The sequence below is a fragment of the Mchenga conophoros genome, linkage group LG15 (genome assembly GCF_057382185.1).
Source record: "Mchenga conophoros isolate Kocher_MC1m ecotype Shallow Benthic linkage group LG15, M_conophoros_male_GT1.1, whole genome shotgun sequence".
Taxonomy (NCBI): Eukaryota; Metazoa; Chordata; class Actinopteri; order Cichliformes; family Cichlidae; genus Mchenga; species Mchenga conophoros.
In genome coordinates this window covers 7,446,231-7,465,287 of record NC_140540.1, presented here as the reverse complement: position 1 = coordinate 7,465,287, position 19,057 = coordinate 7,446,231, and the positions used below count along the sequence as shown (strand labels likewise).

Below are 19,057 nucleotides of genomic sequence, written 5' to 3'. Positions count from 1 at the left end.
AATGTTTTGTTCATTGAAGCTACAAGCTGTTTAAAGTGAAGTTTTAAAGACTGTCACAAAGAGCTTGCTTTACACTGAAATGCACATTTGTTGAAAAAATTCATAGCAGCACAACCTTACATGAAAATCATTTTAAAAAAGGATCTAGTATTTGAATCCTGCACTTAACAGTGGAATCTGACTTCACCATCACATTTGTGATTGAGGTCAGCACAGATGACGTAGTAACAGTTTGTTCCAGCGCTTGCACCAGCAGAAGGTTTTAAGAAGTTAGGGCATCTCTAAGAATTATTTGCATTTCTTTCCTGGACAAGTTAATTCATCTTTTAATGCCTGAAAATGGTTGTTTTTGTATGAGTTTGAGATGATTCTTTCCTTTTTCTTTTGTTTGCAAGATACATTTGTACTATTTAAGGTCAACCATGGGTTCCCATAAACCATAAGGGATAGAGGTACTCTAAAACTTTTTGCTGGTAAGATAGAACTTTTCTTTTGTCTTTTTCGTCCTGTTTGTTCAGTCCCTGCAGAAAAAAAATGAGGCTTTCTCGAATTCAGCTTCTTTCACATCCCTAGCAAAGCTGATACCATCACTCTGCCCAATTCACTGCCTGTCAAAGCTAAAACAGCATTGGACACAGTCATAAAAGCCGGCATATTTAGGGGTCAGAGTTGAGTTTAGTTAAAATTCTCTGGCAGTGTGCACTGAAACGCCTGACGCAGACACTGGAGAGCTCCACTTTTCACTGAAAATAAGAGTCTTCCTGTTACAATTGATTGTTTAGTAAAAAAGGCATTTATGTGACTATTTTCAATTAAATGTAAAAATCTGGGAATTAATTTTCTCCGCAAGTGGTGAAAATGCCAACAGTTCTTTAGCTGCTGTGCGATTTTTATTAGCTGTACATTCTCATCCAAATATGAAAATGAAGTATAACCCTTCAGAGAGAAGGCAGGAGATCACCTCGTACCTCCACTCATAGCCTCTTCTGTCTGCCTTTCACACACACATACACTTTACACAGGCTACGTGCTGATTGGACACGGGCAGGGGTTTGCAAACAGAACTCACACACCACACACACATGCACGTACACAGAGATGAGAGGAGCCCCTGCAGTGCTGAGGATTGCTACACAGTCCTTCATACTCTTAACTATAAAAAACATTTTTTTTAAAAGCAAGACAAGGCACACAGACAGCAAACATCTTAATACACATATAAAGAAATCTTGTCAGTGGCCTTGAGGCTGGTTGAATTTCATGTCTACGTCATATAAACTGCATCGCTCTGATCATGTGAGAGTTTATTAATGTAGAGGCACTTAACGGACACAGGAAAAAAGAAAAAGAGCGTAGCAAGAGGACTCAAGAAGCATGGCTCACTGACCCTCCCAAACCCATCCCATCGCATTCAGATTGTGCTGCTATTTCCCGACTGATCTATGCCATCTGGCTATGGATCTAAATTTTTGGCACCCCATCCGTGTGGAATGCCCCGGCACACGGCACAGCTCGCAGTGAAATGAAGGGAAAATGAAAATGAAATGAGCTGAGCTTCTCTCCTGATCCTGGTCTCAGCTCTGTCCTCTGCTCAATCTCATCACCCCCCCTCCTACCCTTCCACTCCCCTCCACTCCTCCCCTCTGTATCATCATCCTCCTCCCACCTCCTCCTCCCCCTCCACCTCCCTCCCGCCACCCCCTGGGTAATCAGTGTGCTCTCTCATTCTGTGGCACACGGAGACACATTGATCTGGCAGCGCGCACTCACGCTCGTGGACACGCACTTGCGCACACACACATGCACACACCCCAGGATTGTCTCTCTCACACACACAGACACACTCACACATACATTGATCTGGCCCGCAGGTCAAGTTCAATAGGAACAGCCAAGCCCCCCCCCCCCTTTTTTTTTAACTGACTAGCTCTGCAGTATACTGCAAGGAGCTCTCATTCCTTATCTATCTGTCTCCCTCACACACAAACACACACACTAATACAAACACACTCTGTCACACTCTTTTACACATATTGATAGTGGCACCTGAATCTGACAATAAAAACTGCACAAAATAAATGAATTCTCACACGACCACATGATTAAATCCCATTCTCGAGAATCCATCACGTCTAATTTTCAGCATGAAACATGTTTAAAATGAAGTTTAACTCACGGTCAAAAGACAAACTGTAAGTTAAAATGAGGTTTGGATATGGTTTGTAACACGGTTTTTGTAACGTTAATGTAAAAAACAAATAAACATAACTCGCCCAGATGGTCTGTTCCGTTTTTGTTCACATCACACGCTGAACATGACTTTAATTTTCCTGACAAATAAATGTGAATTTTCCTGTGAGATCATGCTGATCAAGACACACAAATCCTTTAAATGCATGCACCGTACAACCAGAGACACACAGGGAAACATGCAGAGCAAGACAGCCGAAATCAGAGAAATTCTCACAACACGCTGGAGACGCATCTCAGTAAGCAAAAGCATGCCGGGATTGTTTGGGAGGGGGAATCCCACTTGACTAAAATCTCTCTTTTCCTCTCTCTATAATTTTTTTTTTTACTCTTTTATGATTCTGGAGTAATTTATCCCTCAGAGAGAAAAGGAGACAGACAGACGGACAGACAGAGGCAGAGACAGCGGGGGAGAGAGCGCGAGAGAGTCCCACATTTGGCACTACACTTTGATTTAGCGAAGCAAATTTAATTTTGTTTGCTTTATGCAAAAAGCGGAATCGGCCTCGACTTCTGTTGATTTCCACTGGAGGCAGAAACATCGCTAATGGGAGCTAGCGCCGCACTCACCACAGCTACAGGGCTACGACACTAACTGAATTAGCCTCATGCATATATTTAATACAGACCTACTACACAAATTAGCCTGGTGGTATGTAGCCTAGCACCTCTCCAGTGAGGCTTTGAGATCTGAGCAGCAAATTAATTGGCTAGGTTGCCTCCAAGAGTGCCTCCTCTGTTTTCCCTCCACCCTGAATTATGCTTTTCAATTGCTAAAGCATATTTGATATGCATGGAGGAGAAGCGTGTAAAGCAGTATTCCTTCACAAAAAAATGCAATGTTTGCTTTCATTTCTTCGCTTTTGTGCATCTGCCAATCATATAATGAGACAGCTGCAAGAGAAAAGTTTGTGAACCCTTTAGAATTACCAGGATTTCTGCATTAATTACTCGTAAAATGAGCCTAATCTTTGTCTAAATCACATTTACAGACAAACACAATTTCACTAATAACACACAAAAAGTTCTACTTTTAAAGTCTTGCTGATCTCACTGAGTGATAAAGTGCAGGCTGAAAAAAATAAGTCAATATCTTTGCTAATAACATTACTTGAATTCAGGCATTCCAATGCAGGAGATGAAATTAAGCTCCATCCACACAGGAAGTGAACTGTTTAGTCGCTAGGGGACATTCCAAGTTCTGGTAGCCTAGGTAACCCTATAATATATTTACTACCAGATTATATGGTGGTAATTCATAGTTCTCTCAACCCGTGTTAAAAGGACCCATTTGACGTAGTCTATGTATCTGGTTAGGATCCTCATAAGCCCGTCCCTTTGGAGGTGGTTTGGGCACCTCAAAAGGCCACCTGGGTTAGACCCACAAGTCAGAGCAATTGTGTTCCTCATATGGCTTGGGAATGACTCGGGAATCCCCAGGAGGAACTGGAAAGTGTAGCTAAGGAGAAAAATGCCTGTGATCCTGCAAAGATCACATCAAGAGCACAATAACTGCCAGAAATCTCTACAACTAGCCCAAATCTTTGATTCAGTGTCCACTATAAAAAAGACACTTAATAACAACGTTGTTAGTGGCAGATACCACAAAATCACCTGGATGTTCCACACAACACACAAAACCTGGGACAAGGTTTTGTGTATTACTGTGACAAAAGTGAAATTCCTTGGCATTTTGGCATTTGGAGGGGGAAAAAAAAAACCTATGGCGCATGGTAGAGGAAGCATGATGGTTTGAGGCTGTTTAGCATATAGTGCAGTCGGGTTGCTTTGTAATCACTGAGGGAACAATTAATTCTAAATCTGAGAATGTCATCGCAGCAGTCTCTGACTAAAAGCTCCGCAGAGTTTGGGTAGACAAAGCAATGATTTATAGCACACATTTAAAGCACAAGTAAAGCAACAATAGAACGGTTGAAAGAAAAAAAATCCTGTTTTTTGTATGTCCAAGTCAGAGTCCTGACCTTAATTCATTAATATGCTGCAACATAACCTGAAGAGGGCTGTTCAGTTGAGGCATGACAGAAATATTGATGAACTGAAACACTTTTACAGGGAGGAATGGTTCGAAATGACTCCTCATTTGCAAGCAGCTATATGAAACTTTCATTGCTGTTTCTTTCTGCCAAAGAAGCTTCTGAAAATTCAGGAGTTCGCTTTCTTTTTCCAACCTGTACTTCAAGTTATTACTTAAATTGGTGAATAAAGACAAATTGTATACTTGCGACTAAGCTAAAGATCAGATAAGATTTAATCCGTGCAGAAATCCTGGTACCTTGTCTTCAAATTTCCAGTTATATGGTTGCATATGCACAATTGTTTCATTAAATAAGCTGTTACACATCGGAGTACAGCCTTCAATATTAGAGTTACTCCACAAATACATATCCTCTTGGCAAATACCACGTTGCTTTCATGTTTTATTTGACAGTGAATTTGTCTGTTCATTATGAAATTCCACATGCTGAGAGACACTGTAATGAACTTGAGCACATCTGTATCCCATGGTAACTAGAGACTGGAAACACTGGGGGACTAATCCTTTGACGATTTCATACTCAGGGAAAAAAATGGAGGTACATGTAAGGAAAGCAACACAGGAAAGCAAAAAAGAAAAAGAAAAACTTGATTTAAAAGAGCTTTAGAAAGAGAAAACAAGTAAGAGAACAAGACAGAGATTAGTTTGATTACCACACTGAGAACAACCATTACTGCTCCCCAAGGCCTTACCCCTATCCATCTTGGTTCGATTTCTGGACATGCATCTTGGGTAAGTTTCAGGAAAAGATCTTTAAATGTAGTCATGCCTCACACCATCTCTCACATGTTATCCATTCGAACACACAATGTCCTCTTTATCTTAACTTCATGAACATAGCAGCGTGACTGATTTCAGCACAAATTATTTAAAACCAGGAGATGCGGTTGATGCTTCTCACATCACACACTGGTTTACTTATAAACTCGGGGAAATATATGTTACTTGGCCCAAACTCTAGCCTTTGCATCTGGGTTTGGCGTGGGTGCTGCACTGGAGGGGGGGCCTGTGTGTTTGTTGGGTGTTTAAAAAAGACACACAAAAGTAAGAAGTCTATTGAATAGCCCTCCCTCTGCCCTCGTTTCACAACCCCCAACAGCTCGTAGGAGTGATGGAGGACACAGGGGTTAAAGGCAGTTAGATTCTCTGGTAAAGAGATGAGATGCATGCAAGTGACATGATCCACAATAAAAGCACATTTTATAGAATAAATGTGGAGTCCCCTTTTTAATATATGAAATATGCATTATAAATATACATCTATATATTGTGTCCTGTATCTAAAATAGAAATCTAAAATGTTTTTTTGTAAACTCAACTGTGAGATAATTTAATCTTCTTTAACTACACTCGTTAAAACAAAAGGCATCACAACAAGGCAGTAAACAGAAACCTTGCAAAACCAAATGAAAAGCAGCTCCTCAAACATTTTTGTTGATAAAAATAAAAATGTCCATCTTTCAATTCACCCAAACTTACCCAGCTGTTTTCACAATGCAACTCCCTCTTTATCTTTTATGCCCTTTTCCTCTTTACCCTCTCCTTCCATTTCTCTGTGCACCATTGTCATCCCTTCATCTCCAAAGCAAGAGAACTCACCTTCGCCCCTCTGTTCTGATTTGTAATTGACCAATTTAGTAACTAGTGTTTGCACCTGTGAGTCATCAGTGTGGCCAACTGATCCTTTTGCTTCAGCGTTTTGACAGACAACAAGAGAGCTGAGTTGTGAAGACTGTGCCAAATATTGTCAACTGTGTGTTGTGTGTTCGGTGGGGGGAGAAAAAAAAGTATGATTTCACATTGGAGTCTAAGTGAAAAGCGGACAATGTGCTTGTATTTTTTGGTTTCAAGGGGTTTTAGACAGAACTGTCAGGTTTTTGTAAGCGTGTGTTAAATTTAGTTGTTAACATGTAAACAAGACAGAGAAAAAAAAGTATAAAAGCAGTAGAAAAATAACTTTTTGTCTCTTTTGGGTACTTTTTTCCTACCTTCGTGTATTGCACAGAGTATTGAGATTTTGCAGACAATCTCTTAAGACTAACTTTTCCGCTATTTTGGATGTGTGACAATCATGGTGATAGTGCAGGGTCAAGTAATTAAAGCTCAAGTCTTAGAGACTGACCTCCAACCAACTGGCAACCATCTGGAACACACCGTCTTGTTTACACAAAACGCACCAAGCAGATTTTAAAAGGTGTGGCTGTCTCAATTTAATTATTAACATTTTTTGAAGTTTTACCACTGCTTAGCTAGTAATTAGCAAATATCTGCAGACAAGTCAGAATTTTCCATGAAATCTATGGGCAACTGAGGCAATCTGCTGGCGACTAAAGCAATCCTAAGGATATTTTTGGTCCAACACACTTGTTTCCAACTTCTTTGAAATAATAAATTTTTCTTAGTGGCCAGTGGTTGTTTCACTTCCAATATGGTGGATATCTCAAGCAAAACACACATGACCACAAGAAACTTCAGTACTTACTAGATTAAGGTCTGAATTTCACAAACTAGCTGTGGACTCATTGCGAATAATAATAGCAACATCTCATGGATTGTTAAGCTAGCTGCATTAGCAAACATTTGAAAATTGCTAACTCTTTGACCACTCATAAACCTAATTTAACACCACATTAAACAGTAATGTTTGATAAAGACAAAGTTGTTGTTAGCTAGCTAGCATTGGCTAGCAAGTTGTTTGGCCCCCCAATTATACTGAAATTGTGATCAGAGTAAGGTTACAATATTCAACCTTCAAATCTTTGACTGTTAAGGACATCCCAGTAAGAAACTGGTATCTGTACATTTCACTGTGAATCCCCAAATGTATTGAAAATAGCAAATAAAAGTATATTAGCACACAATTTAAAGCTAATATCTCTATATACACATAGTAGTATACACTAAATGTGAAAATAACTGCTAAATGAGACTCACCATAAAGTCTTCTCATCTAATGGCCTAATTGATACGTTTGCTGTTTCACACACAAACAATGACATCACCATAGTCCCATCACAACTGTAATCTTCTCCTGAACACTTGGACTCACTACACAAAGAAAACCTTCATATCAGTGCTGATATAGGAGTAGAAGGAATTGCAAAGAGATTTTTTTCCAGAGTTTTCTACAGAAAGTTTAATCTTTTCAAGCTGTTGCAGCATCTCCCTCTGAATAATCTGAGAGTCTCTGAGTTCTTGTACTGATACATCATTGAAAAGTAAAAATCGATTGAAAATGGTGTCTTCAACCTGGCGCATTCCACATTACAAAAAACAAAAAAAGTATGACAAGCTGAAACAACACCAAATCACGGCTCACGCTAGCTGATGCGATGTCACTTTTGGTTGACCACCATCCACCCCCATCCCAACCGTCAACATAGTCTTTAACCCTCAGAAACTCCTGACTTAATATAAAATATTTCCCAAACTATTGCTACTATAGCAACAGTTATCAGTTTTTATTCATTTTACTTCTGTTGGTTCCTGTTTTTTTGTGGTCTGTGATCTGTCCCCAATGATTAGAGGAAACCGATAACCATTTAAGAAAGAGACATTAAACTTTACACTAGAAAAATTAGCTGATTGGAATATCGAAATACAACATCCTTTCCTGTCAATACCTGCATTGATCTGTATTATTAATCAATAGAGAGACCTATGTTTGTAAGATCAGTCTAGACAGCAATGTCCCTCCTCGGTTAGGGTGCAAAGCAGTCAGTCATACATTTCAGCTCTTTAAATCATTCTCTGATTGTGTGTACGCACAAACATGGAAACTTGCTGTTTGTTTCTCAATTTAAACACTCTGCACCTCTTTATAAGGATTTTACTCACTCTGCTCATTTTCATCGACAAACTCCAATTTATTACTTCAATCTTTCACATAAACAGTGTATACCCAGGTACAAACAACCAGTCTCTGTCTTCGCTGAAGGCCTATACAGGACTCATTCATATCGACTGTGCTCACACAGTAACCCATTGTGTGTCCATTTGCATGGATAGCTGTAGATTTATTTGTACTGTAGGGCGCAGTGCAGATTTGTGTATGGACGTTTATGGAGATTTACTCCTGCTTTAACCCCAGGGTTAGCCATCAGTATTGATTGGAACAGACTTAGCCTGATTTTAATCCCTGCTTGGCCCAAGACTATCGATCAAGGCGCTGAGCTTTCAAGTGGGTTTAACGACCTACCTGCCCCTTCTCCCGTCCCGCACTCCCCCTTTTCCTGATGTGCTCTTTTTCTGCTTGAGGAGAAAAGGGAGAGGTTTGTTATCACCCCCCAAAGCAGAAGTGACACGAGGCTTTAAGCTTGTATCCACGAGGCCACACACTCCAATACAACCCTACACCTCCAAACCATTACACCAGGCTGTGACAAGTAGCTGCTGGTAAAATACGACTGCTTCCCCTGACTGGAGTTTGTGTAGGACATTTTAAAGAAGGAGGAGAGATGAATCTGTGCACCTCTACAGCAATGTCACGGTAAAAATACCTGCCGGTGAATTATGACCACTCAGCTAGAGGTAGGAGCATCCCTTTATGTCTTTATAGGTTCTCTGAAGACAGTTATATGGGACAACATGAGAAGTCTTATAGTAGCTCTGGTGTCTTGGGACTTGAGGAGTGTTGTGAATTTATAGATCCACAGAATGGTCACCAGTCTGATTGGTCCACCACAGAAACACTGGAAATCGAGATCTAGGCTTTAGAGGTATTTGACTATATGTGTGTGTTGGCTTTCCACCCCCTATACAGAAATATGAATTTGAGTATTTGAGTGTATTCCTGTACTTTGAAACATTTGTCACTTTTTGTGTAAAATACAGCTAGTGGTGTCTGCATGTGTGTGTGAGATAGTTACTGCGCTTGGTGTTTCTCCTCCATTTGTCCTCCCAGAGGCAGATCAGGCGAAGGGGAAATAAATTGGAGAAAGAGAATAAATCAATGCTAAACTGAGCACCAGTGAGACCTCCCAACCCTGACACCACCTCTTACACACATAAACACACACACGTACACAAACGCACAATGTGAAACGTGTCCATGGAAATTGGTGTATATGTCCATATATCAGTACTTACAAGCTAGGAAAAGAGAAATTGGCTGTTTATATACATGCAAACCATTAGCACTGTGCAAAAGTCTTGAGCTACCCCCTCATTTCTTTGTATTTTGCTAGAAAAATTGAAAATTGGTGCAGTGATTTGTTTACCTCTCAGGCAAGATTTCTCGTCATCTCATTAAGTAGTCTTCAGGAATAGTTTTCCAGGCTTCCTAAAGGGCATTTAAAGCTCTTCACTGGATTTTGGCTGCCTTTTTATTCCATCTTGCTCCAGTAATTTTGAGGTCCAAGCTCTGGAGGAAGATATTGTTTGTTTTTTGATCCAGCTGTGTGTGTGTACTGCAGTGTGTTTGGGGTCATTGTCATGCTGAAAAATTAATCTGGTGCCAATCAGACAGTTTCCAGACACTCACTCTTGTACCCCTCTCTTGACCTCTCTATATATTGGCAACAACTTGTACCAAAAGTTTCTAATTTGTATTCATCAACAGGTCCAAGAAACCTTTTGTCACTGATTTTCAGTCCAGTTCTTGTGTAATTTGGCATAACTCTTCTCTGCCTTTTCTCCCTGTTTTCCTTCCTTAGAAGCCCACCTTGCATTGAGACCATTTCTGATGAGGTTTCACTGAAGAGTCAATGGATCAACTGATGAGTCAGTTGCATGTCTCAGGTCTTGTGTCATGCCTTTAATGTATTTCTTCATATTTCTTAAAGACTTGACTTTCAGATACGGCTCATCTGCAGCAGATAGTTTTTCATCAGCTGGGAAAAAAACAAGACCTCCTCCAAAGACAGGAAATTCTTGAGAAAGGTTGTTTCCCTATATGCTTGTATATGTAGCATGGAAGGACCAAAGTCTAAGTTATTATAGTCTTCTTGTATGAGCTGTTGGTATGACTGTTTGCACAGCAAGCCATGCCCTAATTCACCCTCAACCAGTCATGGCAGCCTGGTCCTGCCAGAGGTTTCCTCCTTATAAAATAGAGTTTTTCCTTTCCACTGTCACCAAGTGCTTGCTCAGAGAGTCGTTTGATTGTTGGAGTTTTTTCTACATTATTGTACAATCTTTACCTTACAATATAAAGCCCCTCAAGGTGGCTGTTGTTATGATTTGGCTCTATATAAAAAACTGAATTAAATGTTATTTACTAGACGACTGCAGCAAAATGACCCAAATTAAACCAACCCTGCAAATATGTTTGATAGGTCCGGTTCAGCAGAAGGTACCTAGTCGGCATCAGTCTGCAACTGAAAACTGCAATGCCCGTAATAATAAAGCAGACATTTAATCTTTCATAAAATGTAAATGAAAAGGTTATCTTTACAGATTGGTACTAGGCTGTAAACATGGATAATGCTGGTATTTAGTTGAAGATTTTACAATTGATATTTAAGGCGACCAACTCACTGATATGAGTTTTGGTGCCAGCCTCAAATGGCCATTCAGGGAACTGCATTTTGGCACTTCTGCACTGGCTTCATGTTTCAACCCTCCATGTGACTACACATCAACTGACTCTACAACTATTTACGATGCACTTAAACTATCTGCGGTAGTGGTTTCAATTGCTTTCATCCTTCACACTTCATCTGGCATTTTCAGTGCCCACATGCACACCAGCAGATTAACAGTCATTAACTTGACATTAAAGTTTAATAAACAGCTTTCAGCCTCTGCATGTTAACTCACTACACAACTATACTCCAACTGACATTTCTGTCATTTAGTCCAAACTATCATTGGCACTTCAACTTCAGATTAAAAGTCATCATTTACAGATTAGCTGACATTTTAACGGCTTTCATCTGTAAATTTTCTGAACGACAAACCCACAGCCGTCGTCCTTCACTATTCAACTCGCACACCAACTGCTTTAAATGCCATGCTAAAAATTTACATTTTTTAATTCTCGGAGCAAATGATCATTGACTGATTTCAGCTGCTTTTGGTTCTTGCATTTAAAACTCTTTCAGAGCTTCAGCCTAAATTCCAACATCCATTCAAAATCTCTGATGCAAGCAGTAAACTCTTCCGGACATTTTTAAAGCCATTTACTGTGTTTGTACCTGCACTTTCTAGTATAAGCCATCACAGCAACACATTTTTTCTCTGTCTTTGCTCTTTTTGTTTCAAACACCCGCATTCACTGCAGTGCTCATCATACTGGAGGAAATCCATATCAATCCAGCTGGATGTATTCTCTGACTCCAACCCCCAAAAAACAACCGAAAACACTAAAACATCACCTCCTGACATGTAGTTTTAACAGACCGCACCGAACGGAGCCCAGGCCACGTACTTCAGGCTGCAGATGGAGTCGAGCACTGGTGGTTGGGGGCGCGAGGGAGGGTGTAGATTGGGATTTTGGGGGTGCAATGGGGAATGGCTCTTCTCTGTGTTTTCTATTCAACCTAAGTCCTCTAAGACCTCCTCATCTCTTCTGAGAGGAGCAAGCTGAGATCTGATCTAATGCTGAGTGCCACATCTGAGTGAGTATGTGTGTGTGAGAGCAAGTGAGAGACACGAAACTACGATAAGAGCCTGCTGGGGACAAGAGTGTGTATGGGTAATGAACGAGGCTTGAGTGTGTGTGTGTGTGTGTGTGTGTGTGTGTGTGTGTGTGTGTGTGTGTGTGTGTGTGTGTGTGTGTGTGTGTGTGCGCGCGTGAGTGTTTGTGTGCTTACATTTAGGGGTAATGAATTAGTCCAGGGTTTATATTTTTCTGTGTGTGTGCGCCCCGTGTCTGTGCACTCTCCCTCATCTCTGAAGGGTTGTTTGGGGTATTCTGTTCAGGTTTCACTCAGGGGGGAGGTGGGTTCTCCGAGTCTTGCATTCAGATGTAATTAGCCCAGACAATGGGCTGGTTAAAGCTGGAATCCTCCGAGCCCCCTCTTCCTTTGATTGTGTGGGCCAGCTGTGGAGGAATGGCCATTATCTCCCTGTGTCCGGCAGCATAAAGGAGCCCCCCTTGCCCCAGTTACCCCTGTGTTAGAGTTCCCACAGGGGGAGGGACATGGGCTGGTCACATACTGGTCTAGAGAAAGTGAAAGCAGCCAGAGTACTGGTGTGCTTGCAAACATTCGCTCACATTAATGGCTTCACCTCACACTTGAACTGTTCGTTCTCAAAGCAGTGTGGGAGAGCGGGTGGTACTGTTTACACAGGAGCCAATAAAAAAAGGCTTTTCACATCTGGATTCAAAAAGTGCTGGCCTTTAATGTAGTACTCCTGCTGCACTGCTACACCCAAAAAAATAAATAAACAGAGAGAGTAAAAACAAATTCAAATACAGCAAAAATGTAGGAAATGTAAAAAAAGGAACAGATGCCTTTCTTCTGTGGGTTTTTCCGTGTGCGTGTTTGTTTTCGTTCCATCTCAATCATAATCATTCAATCATAAATATCTCATAAAGAGTTGTGCCTGCGCACAGGGACACTTTGGCCCATTAGACTTGGGAAGAAATTGAATCTTTACAGCACTGGGGCCATAATTACTGTTAATTTAACGCTCAGAATCTCCATCATTAACTTTCACTCGTGAATACAGACAGGGAAACGAAGACTGCATGTGTGTGCAAAAGCGCTGCCTGTGTTGACAGCATAGCCGGCCCTTTGACTGAATTAACAACGACCTCTTCGTCTTGTAAGAACAGGACCCGCATCGTTTATGCGTTATTAAGTCCTGTAATTGGGCAGCCAGTAGTTTGCATATTAGTCTATTAGGGTAATATGTTTTGCCTCTCTCAACACACGGCTTGCCAGAGCCCCTGGCGACACATTTGGTAATTCTCCGAATTACACCCTAATCATAAGCCAGTGTTCTTTCGATCCCTATAAATCTGAGCGCGTCAGTTTATGTCTATGCATCCTCGGCTCAATCAGTTGAAGGATTTATTGGTTAACCTATCAGTTCTTATACGAAATTTTATTGTAGGTCACCTTGGTCTTCAATAACCTTATAAATGCTATTTTCTTTGCATGCCTTAGAGTCCCTCTGGCTTTAAATTTATTTATTTTATATATATATATATATATATATATATATATATATATATATAGATTACACAGATGTTCCTTGATGCCCATGATGCTGCACAGCATCCCTGTTTGAAGGTGAAACATTGATGTTTTTTGGTCCTTTGAGGTTCCTTTAACCTCCTAATAGCTATGATATCTTACAGTCAGTGCCCCACTTTGAGCCAATAAAATCACATCTCCTAAATACCAGTAGTTGCCAAAGTAGGTCCAGGGACCCCCGAGGGGTCTAATAGGGTTTCAGGGGGACTCAGCAGAATTAAGAATAGTTTAATTTCAATATTATTGCATTAATTTAAAGATAGGACCAGCAGATGCTGCAAAAAAATTAGTGCTTTGATGAATTTTCACTAACTTAACTGATATTGTCTTCCCAACACCTTAACGATCCTGTGCTACAATGATAAACGAGGTACTGAAAGCCTTTAGTGAAAGCTTAGTTTCCATTAAAAACACTTTCATGGAGAATTCAAAGTCTTCAAAATGTACACAAAGTAGTGTTTATATGATAATATACATTAAAATCGTCATTACAGCACAGCTTTAATCAAACATCAGTGCATCAGATTATGTTTAAAAGCTCAATCTTCATAGTTACAGGTAACATTAGCTGTCAAATAAGTGTGGGATTTCCTGGATTAGTCTAAAGTTGCATTAATTATCAGCTAAGAGATTTTAAAGTGCAATAAAGTGGATATTTTAAATGGTATTTATGGGACTTGTGGGTATACCATTTAAAACTCATGTTGGAGAGCACAAATTTGCTGAAGGAGGAAATATTTTCTACATTTTGTTCCTCATCCGCACATTAAAGGTCGAGGCCTGCTGTCTGAAAAGCCAAGCCTCGCGTGCCACATCTCAAAGTTTACCCAACAGGCAGGTGGAGGTGGGGGCGGGTGGTGTAGGGTGGAGTGGGCTCAGAGCAGGCAGAGGGATCCATTCTTGTAAGCCTCCTCTATTTTCGGCCCCGATTTGCCCTCTCCTCCTCCCCCTCCCCTCCTCCCTATTATTTGTCCCGTCGGCCGAGAGCGCGGCCCCAATGAGCCCTTTGGAACGGAACGAAAAGAAGGAGCGAATTGCAGCTGTGACGTGGGCGTTGTTGTTCCATTCACTGCGTTCGCCATGGTAACGGGGCAGAAGCTGGAAGCACGCAGCCCCTCTCTCTGGACAGCGTCCTGGGGGCAGAGAGGCAGCTGGAAGTTTCTCGTCACGATCGCTGCTTTGTTTTCGTGGCGCAAAATAACCTCCAGATATCCAACTTCACGCGCGTGGAATCAGACGTGGTCGGAATGTTTGGTAATTTTAAACATTTTGCTCTCTGAAAGTTGCGTTTAAAAAAACTATTAAAACGGGAGTGATGGCTATCCTACAATAAATAATATGTAAAGTCTTCATCTCGTGTGTAACTTTTACGCAGCGTTTTGACGCACAAATCCAACACTTGTGACCCAGTGACCCAGATCAAGGTTATAAAAGTACTTTAAAACAAAGACAGAAACGTCAGACACCCCCCCCCCCCCCCTTTTTTTTTTTCTTTTAGTACAACCCAGGTTCTTCTGCCTATTCTGTGTTTACACTGCCTGATTTCTCCCTCCACTTTGTAGTACTCTAGCATCCTGCAGGACTGCCTGTATTGTTGGGCAGAGTGATTGGGGTTTCTGTACAATCTCCCGTGACCAATGAGCGGGGTGCTGTCAGGGGTAACCACATCTGTCAACCGTTCTTGGCCAATAAAGAGCGGAGCGAGGCGGACCACAGGTGCGCGCCTCTGCGTCCCCTTGGCACAGCGCCCGGGAGATGCTGGAGAGAGACGCCTAGCTGCCCCGTGGCGCAAAAGAGTTACTGTCAAAGGCAGCCTCCTTTTAACTCCAGCTATCACTCTGGCTCCGATAGTTATGGCGACCGCAACGTCCAACCACTACAGCGTCCTCAGTACCCCCAGCAGCGCGCCGCCGCCGCACTCGGAGTCCGGGAGCATGCAGCAGGCGGCAGCGTACAGGGACGCGCACACCCTGCTCCAGAACGACTATAGCACGTTACCGGGCGCTGGGCATCCGCTCAGCCACGCGCACCAGTGGATAACGGCGCTGTCTCACGGTGACAGCGGGGCACCCTGGCCGTCTAGTCCCCTCGGAGAACAGGACGTGAAACCCGTATTGCATGACAGTGACCGAGAGGAGCTGCAGAACTCCAGCAGTCTGCAGCAGCAGCAGCAGCAACAGCAGCAGCAGCAACAGCGACACCCTCACCTAGCGCACCAGCAGGCGCATCACGACGCCAGAGCATGGCGAACCAGCACAGCCACAACGCACATCTCCGGTATGGCGACATCTGAGGGCCAGAGCCTGGTGTACTCTCAGTCCGGCTTCGGTCTGATGCCGGGGGGAGAGCAAGGGGGGATGCACCACCACCCTCTGCGCGAAGAGGACCACCACAGCCACAGTCCGCACCTCAGTGAACACGGAGGCGGCCCCGGGGCCCACCAGCAGTCTCTCACACACCATCACCAGCACGGGGGCCATCAGGATCAGTCTGACGAGGACACGCCGACCTCTGACGAGTTGGAGCAGTTTGCCAAGCAGTTCAAACAGCGGCGAATCAAGCTTGGCTTCACCCAGGCGGACGTGGGACTGGCTCTCGGGACACTGTACGGGAACGTTTTTTCTCAGACGACCATTTGCAGGTTCGAGGCGCTTCAGCTCAGCTTCAAAAACATGTGCAAACTAAAACCGTTGTTGAACAAGTGGCTGGAGGAGGCGGACTCCACCTCGGGGAGCCCCACCAGCTTGGATAAAATCGCGGCACAGGGACGGAAAAGGAAAAAGAGAACCTCCATTGAGGTGGGCGTCAAAGGGGCTCTGGAGAGCCATTTTCTCAAATGTCCAAAACCGGGAGCAGCGGAGATCAACTCCCTAGCGGACAGCCTGCAGCTGGAGAAGGAGGTGGTGAGGGTTTGGTTTTGTAACCGGCGGCAAAAGGAGAAGAGGATGACGCCCGCTGGGGGACAGATACCTGGAGGAGAGGACATGTACGGGGACACCCCTCCTCGCCACGGAGGACAAACTCCCGTGCAGTGACCTCAGTTCTCAATCCCGAGTAAAAACACGGACCCCTTAAAGGAGGTATAACGCCTCCTTATTTCTTTTATTCTCTGTGCTGGACCGCTCGGAACTGGACCTCAGCCAGTTTAGATGTTGGACCCACGGACAGACACAGTGGGGACACGCAGTGGCACGCGAGCGCTAAAAATACTCATAGCAGAGCCGTATGGAGAGGTTTCATGCCGCAGAACTGCCAAACGTATCGGGGTGGTGTGTGCTAACCAGAAAAAAAAGAATAAGAAAAAAACAGCGACATTTTCTTTATGCCAGACCCAGGCGCCAGTGTGCCATCATCAAATATGTTATTTAAAAAAATAGAAGAAGAAGAGATGAAAAAAAGGCAGAGTGTGACACGGACGAGACGTGTCCGCGGGGAGAAAAAACATAAAAACTCGCTTCGGGCATGATGATTTAGTCGCAGTGAGTGTGGGTAAATAAACGCCATTTTTCCATCATAACAAAAGCAACAGGGGTTCTTCGCGGCTTGTGGCAAGAGAGGGCTGAAATGGCAGACACCTGCTGTACAATGTTTAAAATTTTAAGCCAATACCAGCCAGATAATTTATTATTATTATTATTATTATTATTATTATTATTATTATTATTATTATTATTATTATTATTGTAAAATTGTAGGTATTCGTCTAAATTTATTGTGACGACCTGGACTTATTCACAATAAAAATACAGTATTGCTTTAATATAATAAAATGTGAAAGTATTTACATTTTTACATTCCTAATTTATCAGCAAATAATAATAATAAAATAAATAAATAATAATAATAATACAATTGAGACTGAGTATTGGTGGACTTCAAGGCTTTTCCTTTTGTGCAGAAATTTCTGTGCGCCTGTTTACAGTGTGTTTTTGCTGTTTGTTATTTCTGTACTTTTCCAAAATGCTGTGACGAGAAAGACCGAGACTGTCCGGCTGGAACACTCTGAACAATCCAGCCCATTTTGCCTTCTTTTCCTGAGAAGAAGAAAAAAACTGAATATATCCTGGTACCAGCTCTGGCCACAGTGGCTATACTTCTACTACTACTACTGTATGACTCATTCATTCACGGAGAAGGCGATCTGTGGGATGTATCTTCATTCGTTTTTGTATTGCTTCGTTCGTTCGTTCGTTTGGTTGTTTGTATGTTCAGTTTCTTTTCTGTCAGTCTGTGCCAAAGCACAAACACAGACACGTGTTCTTGTGCCACTGAAATCCTGTGATTGATAACCTGATCTGATAGTAGGAGTGTATGTGGGAGGAAAAACCCACTAAAAGGTTCTTTTACCAAATTATGAAGAATAAATATACATATATATATAAAACAGAAAAAAAGAAAGAAAGAAAGTGGAAACTCAAATAAAGCTGAGGAATACTGATGACTGGAGAGGAACATTTTTAATAGACCAAAGCTTGTTAATGTGAGACAGTGTACAAAAAAAATAACAAACCTGAATGTATAAGTCTTACCTAACAACATCAAAGTAGGTCTATAACCTCCCTTTTCATCGCCAATCATAAAAAATAACCATAGCAATATTTTTATGTAACGTTTTGCAATACGCACATGGCATTTTTTATTTATGGGTAGGTATTACATAACAATTCGCCCTCGATTAAAATAAGGCCCCATATTTGTGAAATTTAAAAAAAAATACTGTAATCACACCCTGTTTAATCTTCAGCTGAATTTGAGTTTCTGATGGGTGGAGAGGAAAAAAGAGGCAAACCAAAACAAAATAGCAGTGACCTGAAATCTGTGATCAAACGAAGAGGAAAAAGAAATCAACGATTGCACAATTTCTAAATGCTTTTTGTCATTAAAGCGTATTTGTTTTCTAAAACTCTGCAGTCCTGCACGTTCATTGCGCTTCAGGGTGGAAGAAAGAAGGGGAAAAAGTCGCATTTAACTGTATTTTTTATTGTGTGCGGACTCGCATTAAAATTGGGGATTTTATCAGTTCGTCTCGGTTGTTTAAAATGTTTCACCTGCTTCGCTGAAGTGTTTGCTACCGCTGATGTGCTCTGATACTGCTGTGTGATGGATGTTACAGAAGATGCTCAGCAAGTGACTTCAAATTATTATTATTAGGATAAATGCGAAATGTGATCGACAAGCACGGCGAGATAAATTTCTGACCATCGAAGCAAAATTTAAAAAAAATGTTATTAGGCAATGAATAAATAAATAAAAAGCAGGCCTGTCTGTAAAGGATGTGAAATGAAGGTATATAGGCCTCACTGCAGGTGAGGTACAGAAGCTGATGTAACAATAGTGTTATTATGTATAACTGGGCCTGCTGCCATCAGCATGCACACTAAAAATAACCATAAACCTGTCCTATTTATCATTTTCATGTACGATGAAGTAATATACAAATAGTTTAAATGGGAAACGTGTGCAAATAAATTAACACTGAAATGTTGTGCAAAAAAAGGAAAAAGAACATATCGACAGGGTTTTTCAAATAGAGATTAAAAGGTTGTGGCTTCAGTCTAAATTACAAAAAAAATGAAGCTTAAACTGTTGTTTCAGAACCTGTGCG

The 19,057-nt window shown here is 41.8% G+C and overlaps 1 protein-coding gene across 1 annotated transcript; it reads left to right on the top strand.

Moving 5' to 3' along the window:
• Positions 1 to 14,962: 14,962 nt before the first annotated feature.
• On the top strand, positions 14,963 to 18,471 carry pou3f2a (POU class 3 homeobox 2a). The gene has a single exon (XM_085247381.1). The coding sequence runs from the start codon at positions 15,090 to 15,092 to the stop codon at positions 16,485 to 16,487; it is 1,398 nt and encodes a 465-aa protein (XP_085103507.1). The 5' UTR covers positions 14,963 to 15,089; the 3' UTR covers positions 16,488 to 18,471.
• The last annotated feature ends 586 nt before the right edge of the window (positions 18,472 to 19,057 follow it).

What these genes read in the sequence shown, in the direction of transcription:
- pou3f2a (XM_085247381.1), top strand. Translation starts at nt 15,090, where the DNA reads ATGAGCGGGGTGCTGTCAGGGGTAACCACATCTGTCAACCGTTCTTGG.